This window comes from Apodemus sylvaticus, chromosome 17 (assembly GCF_947179515.1).
Source record: "Apodemus sylvaticus chromosome 17, mApoSyl1.1, whole genome shotgun sequence".
NCBI classification, from domain to species: Eukaryota; Metazoa; Chordata; class Mammalia; order Rodentia; family Muridae; genus Apodemus; species Apodemus sylvaticus.
Genome location: NC_067488.1, coordinates 69,152,004 through 69,167,242, shown reverse-complemented (window position 1 = coordinate 69,167,242; position 15,239 = coordinate 69,152,004). Strand labels below are relative to the sequence as shown.

The following is a 15,239-nucleotide window of genomic DNA, read 5'->3' as shown; positions in this document are numbered from 1 at the left end:
ATGGCTGTGCGCATGCACGTGTCTCTAGTGGCCTCCCTGAGGAGTCAGGGGGCGGGGTCTGTGGGTTCCATCAAGTCCCATGCCTTTGCCTTTCCCGTTTCTCAGAATGAACGGCCTCTGTGTCCAACCGACTGCTGTATCAAAAGCCCTAGAAGTGAAGGTTCAAATCTCAGGACTGGCGTGTCTTAAATGACCTTGCTGTACTCCTGATTCACCGATCAGTCACATGCTTCTCAAAGTTCAGTTCACTCCACAATCTGTGGATTCGTTTTTCTACAAAGTGAGGTCCCCTGGGACTTACAGGAAGTTAAGATGTGGAGGCCTTTGACATCATTTAATTCAGCTTGCTTCCATTAATTATTTCGTGGTACTGATACTTTGTCAAAAGCCAGATCCAGGTTTGCAAGGTGGCTGAGTAAGATACTTACTAAATAACTGACTCCCATGGGTTGTTCTCTGCTCTCCACTCCTGACTATATGAAAGCACACACTTATGTGCACACACATGCATGTACACACCACACACAAACATACATGTGTACACACATATACCACACACAAGCACACATACACAAATGGGCACATATGCACACACCACACACAAACACACACACATGTATACACACACATGCACACACCACACACAAGCACATGTGCACACACATACATACACCACACACAAATACACTTACACATGCACACACCCACCACACACAAGCACACACACGTACTCACACATGCACACACACATACACACACACACACACCAAGTAATTTTTTTAGAACCAGAGCTACTGTTAGTGGTGGAACCTGCACTAGATATCACCCCTTTATTCATTACAGCATGTTTCCAGCCCTTGCCTTTGAAATGTCTATCTATCCTTAGCCTCAGTTGGCTCCGTTGTCCCAATGCTGGTAGACAGATGTGTGGAACGCCAAGCAAACTCCCCTCCAGTCCGTGGTTTACTCACCTGCGGGGGAGTAATGAAGAGCGCAGGGCTAAGAGCCATGTGGGCGTCTGACCCCCGACCCCTGGCCTCACTATCAGAGCCGCCATATTGCTCACCTGGACGTGGGCTCCTGAGCTGTTTAACCAGCCCCTCCACCTTCTCTTCCTTTTTGAAGGAAGAGAATCTCCCTCCCACCACAGCCCACGACTGCCTGCCAGAATGGCGTAGTGGAAAAAAGCAATGTCTGAGTTAAGGTTTCATGGCTGCAAAGAGACGCCATGACCACAGCAGCACTTACAAAGGACAACGTGTACTTGGCCGGCTTACCGTGTGAGAGGTTCAGTCCATCATCAGCATGGCAGGAAGCATGGCGGCAGCAGCCAGGCAGACATGGTGCTGGAGAAGGAGCTGAGAATTCTACATCTGAGATCTCAAAGCCTGTCCCTCGTGACACACTTCCTCCAACAAGGCCACACTTCCTAATAGTGCCACTCCATAGGAGCCTGTGGGGTCCATTTCCTTTCAGACCACCACAACTGGGAATCAAAACTCTGATTTTACTATTACATTTCATCTTTGATTTGCCCTTAGCCAAATAAAATGCCCTGGGCCTCGGTGTCCTCATCTGTACACAGGTGTGGCCGAGCGTGCGTGTCCATATCTCTGTGCTTGTGTATACACATCCTATTTCGGCTCCTCCCACCCATGTTTGGAGTGTGAAGAGCTGCTCCCGGTTCCCTCCACACTTCCCACTCTGGTCTGCCTCACTTCCTCTCGGAATGTTCTTCCTTTAACCTCAGCTTCTGGAATTCCTTCCCACTCACCCAGGCCCAGCCCAGAAGCTGTTCCATCCCATGACCTAAGTTGGTGCTTCCACACCAGAACAGAGTCCTCTCTATACTGAGTTCTGTAGGGGTTAGTCTAGCTACACCGCGTTGGTTCCCAGCTGGTCCCACATGTGTGCGTACCCAGGAGCTATCTGTATTCTTGAATGAAAGACATGTACGCATGCGCGCATACACACACACACACACACACACAGGCTGGACAGTTCCAGTCCTCCCCATAGCTCGCACACAGTCCCCTCCTGTAGCAACTCCCTAGTCTTTCTCCCCAAGACACCCCAGGCAGCCCTTTCAGGGGCCCACTTCCTTCTCACCTACATTTTGGATGATTTTCCTTCTGCAGCTCTAAATCTGTCCCCTCTGCCTCTGGATCATGGAGACTCTCCTTCCTCCCTTCCAGTTCCAAGTTCAAAAGTCCTTCCCAGCCATTGGCTGCTGGCTCTTTATCAATCGATCAAAACCCAAGTGAGGACAAGGACCTTCAGCCGTTGGACACACAGATTCCGGATTTTGGGGGCCATCTTAATTCAAAGCATTAGAATCCATCCCCAACAAGTTCCTATAATACAGTCTGTCTTCAGCCCACAGAGATGATGATTTCAGGTGCCTTTCAGTGTGGGTGTGATGGGTGCCTCTGTGCCCACAAGCTTCACAGTTTTCTCCTTACCAACATTATGATAGAGCCAGCAGCCCCTGAAAACCTACGTCTCTCTCTGTCCCCCTCTCTGTTCCTCTCCCCCTCACTCTTAAACACACACACGCACGCACGCACGCACGCACGCACGCACGCTCCCTGGGCTGCTGGCAGACATGCCTTTCCAAGTCTGTTTCGACTATATCAACAGGTGTGCAGAACCAGGCTGTTAGGGAAGGCTTGCATTGTGTCCATCAGGTGTGGATGCTATATTGCAGATGAGTTCCATGGCCGTCTTTACACAGCAAGCACAGACATTTAAAATTAAAACTAGGTATCTTATAACTTCAGCTTCTTATGTCATTAAAAGCCCCCCCCCCCCAGTAGTACAGGAAAGTAATGTTTCAGTTTTTTATTCACCAAATCAGCACAGGACGAATTCTGGTGAGGCAGCGAGAGGGGAGCCCTCGAGGCCCTGCCGAGTGGTGGGGTGGACACTGGCTTCATTTGATAACCAAGCGTACACTTAGGGAGAGCAGAAGGGATTTGAGTGTTTCTAAGCTAGATTTCTCTGGCCTTAGCAGTTGACTCGGAGCTGGGAAGTCTTGTTTCTGACCCCGTCTCCATCCAGCTCCGGGTAATCCTAGCTGTGTCAGCTAACCGTGCAGGGTCTGTGGTTTCTCCAGTCTAGAAAATGAAGGTGCACTGAGGACGGCCACGCCACCTGTGTTTGGTCACAGCTTGGCCTCCCCGCGTGCAGCAGTGCACGTCTCCATCCCTCTTAGCTCTGCCTCATTACAGAACTCCTGGCAAACAGGATGTTTATTGGCTCTCATTCATCTTCCGCCTTCATCGGCTAAAGCGGGGCCTGCTCTCTAGCGATTGTCTGTCAGTATTTGTTGAGTGAATGAGGATCCTAGGATATGGCGCACGTGAGAACGCCATGCGGTTTTTCTGATAGCAATGGGATCTTCAAATGAAGAATCTCTATACCTTCCAAACTCTTTGGGTAGGGAAATCTGGTTACCTTTCTATTTCATTCTGAGAGAGAAAGAGAGAGGGGGGGAGGGAGGGAGAAGAGGAGAGGAGAGGAGAGAAGAGGAGAGGAGAGAGAGAATTTTTTGTTTAGCAGCTCAGGAGTAGATCAAGAAATAGGTTTCTTGGTGGTTTAGAGATTTTGGTAGACGCTGGATCACTGTGGGGTGCCCACTGTGTTTTCCACGCTCCTCACAGAACCCTTCGATTAGGAAGGACTTTGTCTAAGGTCCTACTAATTTCCTCTATATAATACTTTAGTATTTGTCCATTTACTGGCAGGACAAACCTTTGGTCACGTCCACCGCACTAAGTACTTTTCTCTCCGTGTTATTAGCCTTCCTCTATTAAGTGACTCTGAGAAAAGAGACACACTGGTGTGGAAACATATGCCCGTGTGGACGGCCGCACATAAAACGTGATTGGTGTAACCCAGAAAATACTCTTCAGTAAGGCGCCCAGTTCTCTTGTGGGAAAGATGGAAGAAGGTCTGTTCTTTACCCTAAAGCAGTATTGTACAGTGCCCCTTTGGGCAAGGAGGAGGTGTCCCAAGGTAATTTTATAGCAAGAGAGTAGTACTTGAATTAAGCCTTGGACTTCAGAATCGAGGGATGGGTTAGAACTTTGAAAGGTGGAGAACACAGCGGGGACAAAGGCATGGGGACTAAAGCCACAGATGTAAGAAAATCCGATTTATCTGATGTAAGCAGGAAGCAGGGAGTGAGGGACAGAGGGAAAGAAGGCCGAACAGAGCTGGGGCCAGATTCGGAAGGCTGAGGCTATGGGGCCCACAAGTTTGGTCGTTGCTTGATAAGCCGTGGAGAGCTATCGAGGGTCTTGGATGGGGGTAGGGGTTTCTGTCGACCGCTGAGGTGAGGGAAGTGAGTGTGGTGAACCACACACAGGTTACACCAAGGGAAAGAGGCCGGTCAGGGCACCCTCCATGAAGTAAGGGGTCTGACTGACACGCTAGTGGAAAAGAAAGCCCAGGAGTGGATGGATTCAGGAGTTTATGCAGTTTGCAGTGGTCTGTTTCTACACACAGGACCCCACACATTTTAGCATCAGCCAGAGCTGTGATACCCCACAGCCTATCACTCCTCCAGAAAAGAGCCTCCGCTTCCCAATGCTTTTGCAAGCACTAAGCTGTATGCACTGGAGCCAGTGTCCATCTGAATTCTAGGATGGCCCACTTCACCTCAGCCATGATGTCCACTGGATCCTTCCCCAGGCTGAAAGCCGTAAAAAGTTTACTTTAATAGACGTTGGCCTGTTACTTTCTTTAATAATGATCATTTAGATGACAGGTGATGTCTTGGAGATCATAGAGATTGTTTTCTGAAATAGTCATCTTCCCTTTAACCCTTTCCTGGTCATGAGCACCGGGGCTGTCACCTCTGCAGGAGGCCTCACTTACTTACTATTTCTGAAGTCACATAGAGATTGTGAGCATACAGACATCTTCACATACAACCCAGCCGCTTCTGTTAACCGTGCTTCTACCAACAGGGTGTCTGATTCAGGCTCTGAAGATGGTCCATGTGCTCTGCTGGGGCTGCAAACTTTGGTCTGTGGAATCACATTGGAGCAAAAAGCTCTTCTGGTTCCATAGGATCAGGCTGTCCCTGTCCCTCTGCTGTTCACTACTACTGGGCTCTGTGCCTTTGCCCTGTTCCTTCTTGTCCCCTGTCCTCTGGACTGTCAAGCTCTTGGCCGCAATCTCATCTCCCTACTAATCCAATCATTTCCCATGCCATCAAGAACCACAGTGGAGCCCGGACTCCCTCCATCCCCACAGCCTCGCCTTGCTCATGCGAGCCTCGGGGTCTTCCACAGGTGTATGGTGTTTCTTAAGGTTCTATGTCACTGAACCCCTCAGCTGGGTTACCTCTCGTGATTACTTACAACTCTTTACTTCCTCCACGTGAGTTCTCTTACAGTTCAGACTCCTTTCCGTTTCCTTCTCTTTCCCTTCCTCACTTCCTTCCATCCATGCTGCCCTCTGGCCTTGGGCGGTGTTTTCTCTTGGCACTCACCCTGGGTGACTCTCCCAGTCTCAGCACCAGATCTCTGATTTTGTACCTTCTGCCTGGTTGCTTCTTTACAACTCAGCACATTCCCAGACACCCCTGTGGGTTCCCCACAGATGACCAGAGTGTTCAAAATGGGACTATTTCTCCCTCAGGCCTCTTACTTTTGTCTCTGATAGCACCACCAATATTCTAGATAGACAAGTTTCTGTGATATCTGAGGATTAGCAGTATTAAAGACATGTTGGTATTCTGGTGTATTTTTTTTCCTTTTTAATTGCTTATGTGAATGAGTAGTTTGCCTGCATATATGTCTGTGCACCATGTGTGTGCCTGGTGCCTGCAGAGGCCAGAAGAGGGCTTCAGATGTCTAAGAACCGGAGTTTCAGATAGTTGTGAGCTGCTATGTGGGAGCTGAGAACTGAACCCAGGCCCTCAGAACAGTGAGTACCAAGTACTCTGATCCATTGGCCATCTCTCTAGCTCCTGATGCATGGTTTGAAAAGTTAGAAAAGAAAATCCAGCTTAAAAAAAATCAACCTTCTTATCCCAAGTAAGTTATTTGTTCACTCAGATAGTATGTGGAAGAGCTGGGTTTGCATCACAGGATGGGAACTTGTCAGCTGGGTTTGCATCCTGTGGTCTGGGAACTTGTCAGTCATGGTAGAAAGTGCCCAGCTCTGCTCCCTGTCTGCTGTGTGCTGCACAAAGATGTGTTGTGTGGGGTTTCTGCGCTCGCTCTCTCTCTCTCTCTCTCTCTCTCTCTCTCTCTCTCTCTCTCTCCCTCTCTCCCTCTCTCTCTCTCTCCCTCCCCCGAGACATTTCCTCTTGTTTTGGTTTAGAAATTTAATGTATTGGCTCTCTTAGCCATTTTTTCAAGCCACATCTTTGCCATGGTATCTGAGGCTTTGAAAACATAAGACTTTTTTTTTTGAGACAGGGTTTCTCTGTGTAGCCCTGGCTGTCCTGGAACTCACTCTGTAGACCAGGCTGGCCTCGAACTCAGTAATCCACCTGCCTTTGCCTCCCAAGTGCTGGGATTACAGGCATGCACCACCACCGCCTGGCAAGAAGTCTTTTCAAAAGCTAAAATCAATGACTGTTTTAGAGGTGGGTGAGCCAAGGGTCAGAAAGCTGACTGTATCACTGAGCACCTGACAGAGGACTGCCCAGAGCTATGGGGTCTTTGGCTTTCACTGTACAATTTCTTCATGTCCGAAGAGACCCAGCCATACACGTAATAAGTGTGTATGACCTGTCTACTTTGCATTGCATGGGCCTTGTATCACATCCTCTGCTTGCTGAGCAAATCTTGGTAGGTAGAAGATAGGCCTGCCTATCTGGATTGGTCTTTACAGAATGTGCCTCAAGTTTGCTGTGTTCATGAACATCTATAATCCTCTAGCTTAAGAGGAAAAATTGCCATTGATGGGGGTTGGGAAGAGTGGCCCTGGGGGAGGGTTGGACCTGCTCTGCCCTGCCCTGCTCTGGGGAGCATCGATTTGCCAATTTAGCCTTGAAGCCGGCACTGGGTGCTGCTGTCAGGTGGTTCCTGTGACAAGACATAGATAGGTAAGATGGACAGTGTATAGCCACATCCTTGTGTCATTCACCTTGAGTTCCTCCAGGCCACTACCCGAGGAGACCTCCTGTGCTCTCAGGTACATGCAGCTTTTTTTGTTTTGTTTCTGAGTGTTAGAGGGATTAATTAGACATGATTCCCTCACTGATGAAAGGGTTAGACCTGGCGTGGCAGGAAGCGTCCTGCCCATGAGCCAGCAGATCTTGTCCTGAGAAACCTTCCCTTACTCTTACTGTGGCTCAGGTGAATACCTCTGGGATTGCTGTCCTCAGATTTGCTTTTGTTTTGTGAGACAGGGTCTCTCTATGAGCCCTGGCTGGTCTGGAGCTTCTTATATAGACCAAGCTGGCCTTGAATTTAAGAGATCCACCGGCCAGCCAGTGCTGGGATCAAAGGCGTGCACCACCCAAAGGTCTTATTGAGTTCTAAAGCTTTCTTTCACTGCAGTGCTGCTAGTAAGTTAGATCTAGGCCTTGGGGTTGGAGCATCCCCCTGCAGTCCTGTGTCTCCCGACCTACTGCTGCCATCTTGGGCAACTTCCTGTATCTACGCCATAGCCCATCTTCTGTCCACTGTGGCTGCCATGAGGTAACTACAGAGAACACAGTAGGATGCCTGCCTTGCAGTGAGTGATTAGTACACACCAGTGTGGTCGTTTCTCCAAGTAGACGACTCACAGGAAAAATTGTCAGGATTTTTTTTAAAGGTCATATTTACTTATTTAATGTGTATGGGTGTTTTGTCTACATATTTGTCTGTGCGCCACAGCGTGCAGTGCCTGTGGCGGGGCTGGAGGTACAGTTTGTGAGCACCACCTGGGTGCTGGAACAGTTAGTGGTCTTAAGAGCTCCATCATGTCTCCAGCCCCACTACTAGAATTTTTTAAGGTACAGGATTTAGAGGCCTCCCTCGCTCGGTCCCCAGGGCAATGGGATAGAGACTGAGCACACCAGAGCTCCGGCTGTTCACACAGAGCAAGCAAAAGAGTGTTGCCGAGTCCTTGTGTCTTGCTTTAGCTCAGTCTTTCTCAAGGTACCTGAGTTGTGTGAGTATCCAGGTATTTTGGAAATACGGCCTGGTTTGTTTTTGTTGGTGCCTCCCTTTCACTTCAGCCAACAACTCTGGTTCCTAGAAGTTTTCCCACCTAGCCAATGGGCATTGAGGTATCAGGTTAGTAATTCTGACTTGACAGGTATCTTGGTTAGGGTTTTACTGCTGTGAGCAGACACCATGACCAAGGCAAGTCTTATAAAGGACAACATTTCATTGGGGCTGGCTTACAGGTGCAGATGATCAGTCCATTGTCATCAAGGTGGGAACATGGCAGCATCCAGGCAGGCATGGTGCAGGAGGAGCTGAGAGTTCTACATCTTCATCTGAAGGCTGCTAGTGGAAGACTGGCCTCCAGGCAGCTAGGACTAGGGTGTTAAAGCCCACGCCCACAGGGACACACCTATTCCAACAAGGTCACAGCTCCTTTACAGTATTCTTCTTTTTTTAATTAATTTATTATTATATGTGAGTACACTGTAGCTGTCTTCAGACACACCAGAAGAGGGCATCAGATCTCATTACAGATGGTTGTGAACCACCATGTGGTTGCTGGGATTTGAACTCAGGACCTTTGGAAGAGCAGTCAGTGAGTGCTCTTAACCACTGAGCCATCTCTCCAGCCCAAGGTCACACTTCCTAATAGTACCACTCCCTAGCCCAATCATACAGAAACCATCACAACAGGTCACTTATTTCTTAATAGCTTCACAGCCTGTTTAGACTCTCTGACTTGTAGCCCCAGATATACTGGAAAATCAGGCTGGCCTTGGACTCAGAGACCTGCCTGCCTCTGCTTCCTGAGTGCCAGGACTATAGGCTTGCTCACTGCTGCCCGACAGCACAAACCCTTAGGACCCCTCACTTAACATCTCTCATGCCTAGAAACCCAGTAACACATGGACAGTGCCACCAAATCCTACTACAGCTCTATATATAGCCTTTTGGATTACCATTGCAGCAAACCTTTATACCTTCATGGCTGACTGTGGGGAAGTATTTTTCCGGGTAGCTGTTCTCAAACTGGGAAGCTCCTAGGTGACAGAGTCTTGGCTTCCAGCCTGTTCCTACCATTCTCGTTTAAGACAGGCCCCCTGCTTTTAGTTAAATCTTCCTGGAAAAGCCTCTATTGACGCACCCAGAGATGTGTTTTTATGGTGATTCTAACCCTGTCAAGTAGACAGCAAGGACTATCACAGCAAAGCTGAGGGAATGCAGAATGTATACCAGATTTAGGCAGGTAAGAGTGTTCGGCTGTAGAAATCAACCCAAAGCGAGAGGGGTGGGCAGTTCTAGAACACTTCCAATTTCAGGCTCTAGAGACTGTCAACGTTAGTGCCGTCACCCTTGTAGCCAGAGAGAGTAAAAGGATCTTTGTTCCACCACCCTCCTGTGGGTTAGGAGGGTCTGTAGAGCCAGGAGGTCACAAGCTGCTGGCTGCTCAGAAGGCGGAGAACTTACCAGTGAGGACACTCCCCTGAGCCATGTGTCATACCTCTGACCAGGGCAACTGGTCCCTTAAGATGCTTTCTGTTATGTATTGGTCTCTGGCCATGTGGTGAGGACGCATCTGCAGGGCATCTCTTCCTACTCAACTGTGCTTGTTTCTGTGTATACTTTTTAGATGGCCAGGAACCGTTCTAGTTTGGGGTGCGGGGCTGGGAACACGCTAATAAGCGGGCCACCCCACAGTACGGTAAAGCCGTACATCGTATTGCATCTGTTTGTCTGGTAGGCACTTGAATGCACTTGAACCTGGCCGCGCACAAAGACTCTTCCCCCAGCTGTGGGCCCCAAAGAAAACTGTATCCCACGTTAACCGAGGCCATACTCCAAAGTCTCGTGCTCCAGGCCCCACATAGCTAACTCCAGGCCAGAAGCCTATGTGGTGTAGGAGACTCACTTATGCCACCATGGCACAGTTATTAATACTCTGCCCCATAATTTGTTAAGAGCTGTCCCACTGCTCTTAATGGGCTTTGTGCTCAGAAACCTTCACTGCTGTTGTTATGAACGGATTTTTCCCCTTGGGCAGTAAACCACAGTCCAATTTCAATTTCCTTTTAACTCATTTACTTCACAGAGATCTAATTTAAAACATATTGGGTAAAACAGTCTTGGACTTTATGGGCACCAAGTGATTGTTGCTTAAGAAGTATTCTCATAAAAGTCTCAAGCTCCTTCCTTCCCTGGCCGTTGTTTGAAGGGCCTGTGGTTGGAGCCACATTGAACTAGGGATGAGTCTTCCTTTCTGGATGATAGAGGTCAAATCAAAGAGCCATGTAGACACTCTACATTTTAAATTATGTGCAGCGGCGAACACCTTTAATCCTAGCACTCAGAAACAGAGGCAGGTGGATCTGCAAATTCGAGGCCAGCCTGGTCTAGAGTGAGTCTGAAGACAGACAGGACTACATAATGACTCGAAAAACAGAAAATTCAATTGTATTTTTTATGTCAGTGGGTTTTAGTCATACCCGTTTATACTGTTCCATCACTGGGACAAATACTTGAGAACATCAACTTTAAGGAAGAAAGATGTATTTGGGCTCCTGATTTCAGTAGGTCCAGCCCCGTGGTCAGTGGGCTCTGCTTTTTTGGGCCTTTGGTGATACAGGGTCATGACAGAAAAGAGGACAGCTGCTTGCTTCTTGGCAGCCCCGGAACAGCAGCAGGAAGGAGCAAGAAAACATGCCTGTCCGTAGCATCCGTCCCTCGCCCGCTCACTCCGCCCTGCATCCCAGTCCCTCCCGAGCCTGCTCGCTCCAGTTCTGCCCTGCCTCCCAGTGTCCACCACCTTCCAATCATGCTGTCTGATTTTAACAGGGACAGTGGATTCACTCAGGCTCCACACGAGAACCTTATGACCCAGTGTAGGGGCGGGAAGGCAGCACAGCGCACGTGCACAGGGTGTGTCGTGCTCCCCACCAAGAAGCTGCCTCCTGCGGCTGGCTGCTGTGCTTCCCAGGCAGTATAACTCTGAGAGTTCTGCCAGATGTGAAGTGGAAGGATAACTAGTGGTAGGTCTCCTCCGACACGGCATGCTGCCTCTGGCGCTTCATCGTGCACGTCTTGTGAAATTTCTAAACCGTAAATAACAACGCTAGAAAGGACTTGCCATGCCCAACCAACAGGCTTCTCGCCCACTTTCTAAATGTGAAAAGTGAGAGCTAGGGAGAGGTAGTGGTTCATTTGACCACACAGCTGTGGAGGGGAGATGGAGATGGCCCACGTGTTTCAGGACATGAGCGGAGAGATGATCTGCTTGCTTCCTGGTGGGCCAGGTTCTCCCCAAGGCGGAGGAGAATCAATCTCTGTCTTAAAAACGTTCTCAGAGGGTTCCAGTGTAGCCAACCTGGTCTTCGTCGGAAACTGGTACTAGTGACGCCACAACCCAGATCAGTGCCATCTGTCCTGTTGTGGCCCATGGTGGCCCTCGAGCTAAGTGTGGGTTGTCTATTCCCACGAGACTGGATGTGTGAAAAGTTTGTGTGTCCACTGGGTTCTACGGAATTGCAGCCACTCCTGTCTGTTTACATGTTGTCAGTGGCTCCTGGGCACCTTGGTGGCAGAGTCAGCTATGGTGACAGAGACTGTGCCGCCCACAGTACTTACAGCCCACACACTCAACAGAGAGCCTGCTGTCACTGCCCGTCTCTAGCCTCTCAGGAGAGCTTCGAGGACCAGTGTTCTCTGGGAAATCCCCGAGCTGTGAGGACTGTGTTGGTCCAAACACCCTCTTGTTTTACAGAAGGCGTGTTTAAGAAACACTACATGCAAATTATCAGTAAATCTAGTTATTTTAATGATAAAGTAAATTATAGCTACTGATTATAGAGGTTGTTCATTTGTTTAAAGAGTCGGTTTACAAAAGATGTTTCTTATTTATAAGTAAAGGACTTTTCAAAAGTGGTGAAGATAAAGGAGTTTAGAAAGAGGTGATGTTAAATTGTCTTTATTTTGTATGCAACATTGTGTCTAAATTATGAAAGTAATACTTCATGCATGAATTGTAACTGATAAAACCTCTATTTGCAAACCAATCTTTTTTTAATTCTATAAAAGCACCGAATTTTCCTCAGGATCCTCAGTTTTCTGAATCATTACCAGAACCCTAGCTAGCTTTTTGACTAACATGTAGGGGGTCTCCTCTTCTCTTACCTCAGATAACAAACTATTCATTAACCAACAGACAATATCTATTGAGCACCTTCTGTGTGTGGGGAGTGATTTTGTAATAGGTAACAGCTCCCGTGTGACTAACCCAAAAGACAAGAAAATGAGGGGCAAAGAGAACAGGTTATTATTATTAATTTTAAAGTCTTGTTGCTTGTCAACACACAGGGGTATTTGTTCGTTTGTCCCCCCTCCCCCCCACACACACACTGTTCTTGGCTACTTTATATGATGTGCCCCAGGAACTCAAATTTCTCTTTTACCAGAGAATCCATCCCTTATGTCAATGCCATTCTGCCATGTAGTCCTGAATTACTACCCAGTCCAGCACAGTAAAAGGTGTAAAGAGACTCTGAGCTGGCGTAATCATGCCACTCTTTGCCATGTAATCTTCATGGGTGGCGCCCCGCCCCTCCCTCCCAGAGCTTTTGTAAGATGCACATGGGCTGGTAATTCCCTCTTTACCGGTACTTCATGAGAATACTATGCAGCTGAATGAGGAGGTTGTTTGAAAGGCCTGGCATTTCACAGAGAGAGTTGCTATAGAAACACAGAGGGGCACATGTACTTCAGAAAGAGGGAATGTTGTGGCCCATTTATTTCTTTGGAAAGCCAAGAAACAGACAAGCCAAATCTTTGCCCTTGACCTGTTTTAAGCTAACCCCAGATCTTCTAGTTCCATTTGCCTTTAGGGTTGGGCTTTTCCTGGAGATCACAACCGAATCTGTACACCCTAGTATCAGAAGACCAATTAGCACAGCACCATACCAAACATGGGAATGGCGGGGTAGGGGGCTCATTTCTAAATGAAGAGAGCTGAACAGAAAAGTTGCTCTTCTATTGGGAGAGACTGGTGACTCTGGCAGATGAAGAGAATATAAAATACTAGATAAGAGGGAAGGGACTTAAACAGAAACCTGCTAACCATTCTGGGGGGCTTGTGGACTGAGCACTATATTAGAAACTGAATAGGAAACATGAACTTGGCTCCTGCCTCCAAGAAATTCAGTTTCTGGGGGGGGGCGGGGGGGGGGGAGAGAGGGAGGGAGGGAGAGAGAGAGAGAGAGAGAGAGAGAGAGAGAGAGAGAGAGAGAGAGAGAGAGAGAAGTTAGTTATGGGTCCCAAGTAGGGCGTACTAGGTTAAACTCTTTTTCCTGCATCTCTGTGGTGAGATGTCAGATTTTGTTGGAGGCCCTTGATGCCTCTGTTGAGATCAGCATGGCGCCGGCTTTGTATCACCAGGCTGTGTCGCACTGCTCCATTTTCCTCGTTAAGTCTTTGCACTTCTGACTTGCACTCACGTGCTCGGTGCTTCCTGTGCTGTGAGATTTGGTTGCTAGTATTTTCGATGATGCCTTTTATGTCTGTATTAAGAAGATCTTATCAGTCAAGAGTTTTCCCTTCCCCTGATGTCATCGCCTGGTGCTGTATAAAGTCACCTTACAGAATGAGTTTGGGAATTGTCCCCTTCTATTCTAGTTTTTTTGGAAGAATTTGTGCTAATTCTTTAAACATTTGGTAGAATTCATTAGCGAAGCCATCTGGCCCCTGAGCGTTTCTTTGTGGGGGTTCGTTTTTTAATGCATGGTACAGCAGTGTATTTATAGTAGTCTCACTTGAGGGAAAGACTGTTTAAGGATGGATCTGTATGCTAAGATATATAAAGAAAAATTCTGGAAGGATATTTAAAAAAAAAAAGTCAGCAGCAAAAATTACCATTGGGTAATAGAATGGGACAATCTAGTGCTTTAAAATTCTAGGTGTACATCATTCTAAATAGAAACAGTTTTACTTAAAAGTGACTGGCACTTGGCTCTTTGCTTTCTGTGTTTGTGAGGGACTAACCTCCACTGGGACTCCCAGTTCATAGGCCCTGCGTGCATCTCTGGAGCCCACTGTCCTCTGTTCTCACAGAATTGATTGTCCTGGAGACAACTTCACCTGACTCCCTCTCCTTTTTCAGACAGCCTGGGGGGTGTGGTCCTCTGTCCTGCAACCTCTCAGATTTTTAGTATGTACTTACCCACTGTCGTGATTGCGAGTTTATTCACGTCTTACCATAAAGCATAGTTCTTTTCAATTGTGAATCCCACCACCTTCTCAACCCCATCTTAGCACAATGTTTGACACCAGGTAGGTGTGCAGTGTGAGCAGAGCCCCGAGCCAGGCATCTCTATAGCCCTGTCCAAGGACTTTTGACTTGATAGGAAGATTCATCCTGGGAAATACAATAGAACGGTTTTGGCTAGGTGGCTGTTGGAAGCTCTGAGAAAGCAGTGAGCACTCAGGGAGTGACTATTGAATGAATCCCCCCCCCCACACCTCCCCCCCTCCGCCCCTCCAGTCACCTTCTGGTCTTTGCTGGCTCTTTTCTCCCAGCAGGCTGACTCTGGTCACCTGACCAGGTCCTTCACAGTGCTCTCCTGTGCAGCGACCTGCCCTCTGCCCTAACATTCCTGTCTTCTATGTGTTGGGGTGAGCATAGTGACTAACCTGTTCTGGCATAGATGGTTCAGAAGTATCCAAATGTGAGCCTGCTAGTCCTGTGGCCACTATGCTGCAGCCTGAGCCTGGGCGCCGGCCCAGACGGAGGGAACAGAAGCTCTTTTGCTCACAGGTTTTGTTTGGTTTGTTGCCTCAAAAACCAGTCAGGAGCAAGGTTCTAAGTACCTTTAAGTGTGTTTATCTAACTTAAGAAAATGTTGTTTTGTGTGGTGACTAACACGTTTTAATGGTTTCTCTTTTTCTTTCTCCACAGACTTTTGTAGTATTAAACAGAGGGAAAACTCTCTTCAGATTTAGTGCCACTCCTGCCTTGTACATTTTAAGTCCTTTTAACCTGATAAGAAGAATAGCTATTAAAATTTTGATACATTCATATCCTTTTCTGCACTGGGAATGAGTGGTGCATGTTGGGGGTTTGATGACTGCACGGGG

At 47.9% G+C, this 15,239-nt stretch overlaps 1 protein-coding gene across 1 annotated transcript in view; it reads left to right on the top strand.

Moving 5' to 3' along the window:
- Positions 1-15,239, top strand: part of Scn8a (sodium voltage-gated channel alpha subunit 8) — a 101,253-nt gene that overhangs the window by 3,123 nt on the left and 82,891 nt on the right. Inside the window, exon 2 of the mRNA XM_052161249.1 lies at positions 15,061-15,179. Coding sequence (XP_052017209.1) covers positions 15,061-15,179 — 119 coding nt within the window. The remainder of the gene's footprint in view (positions 1-15,060; positions 15,180-15,239) is intronic.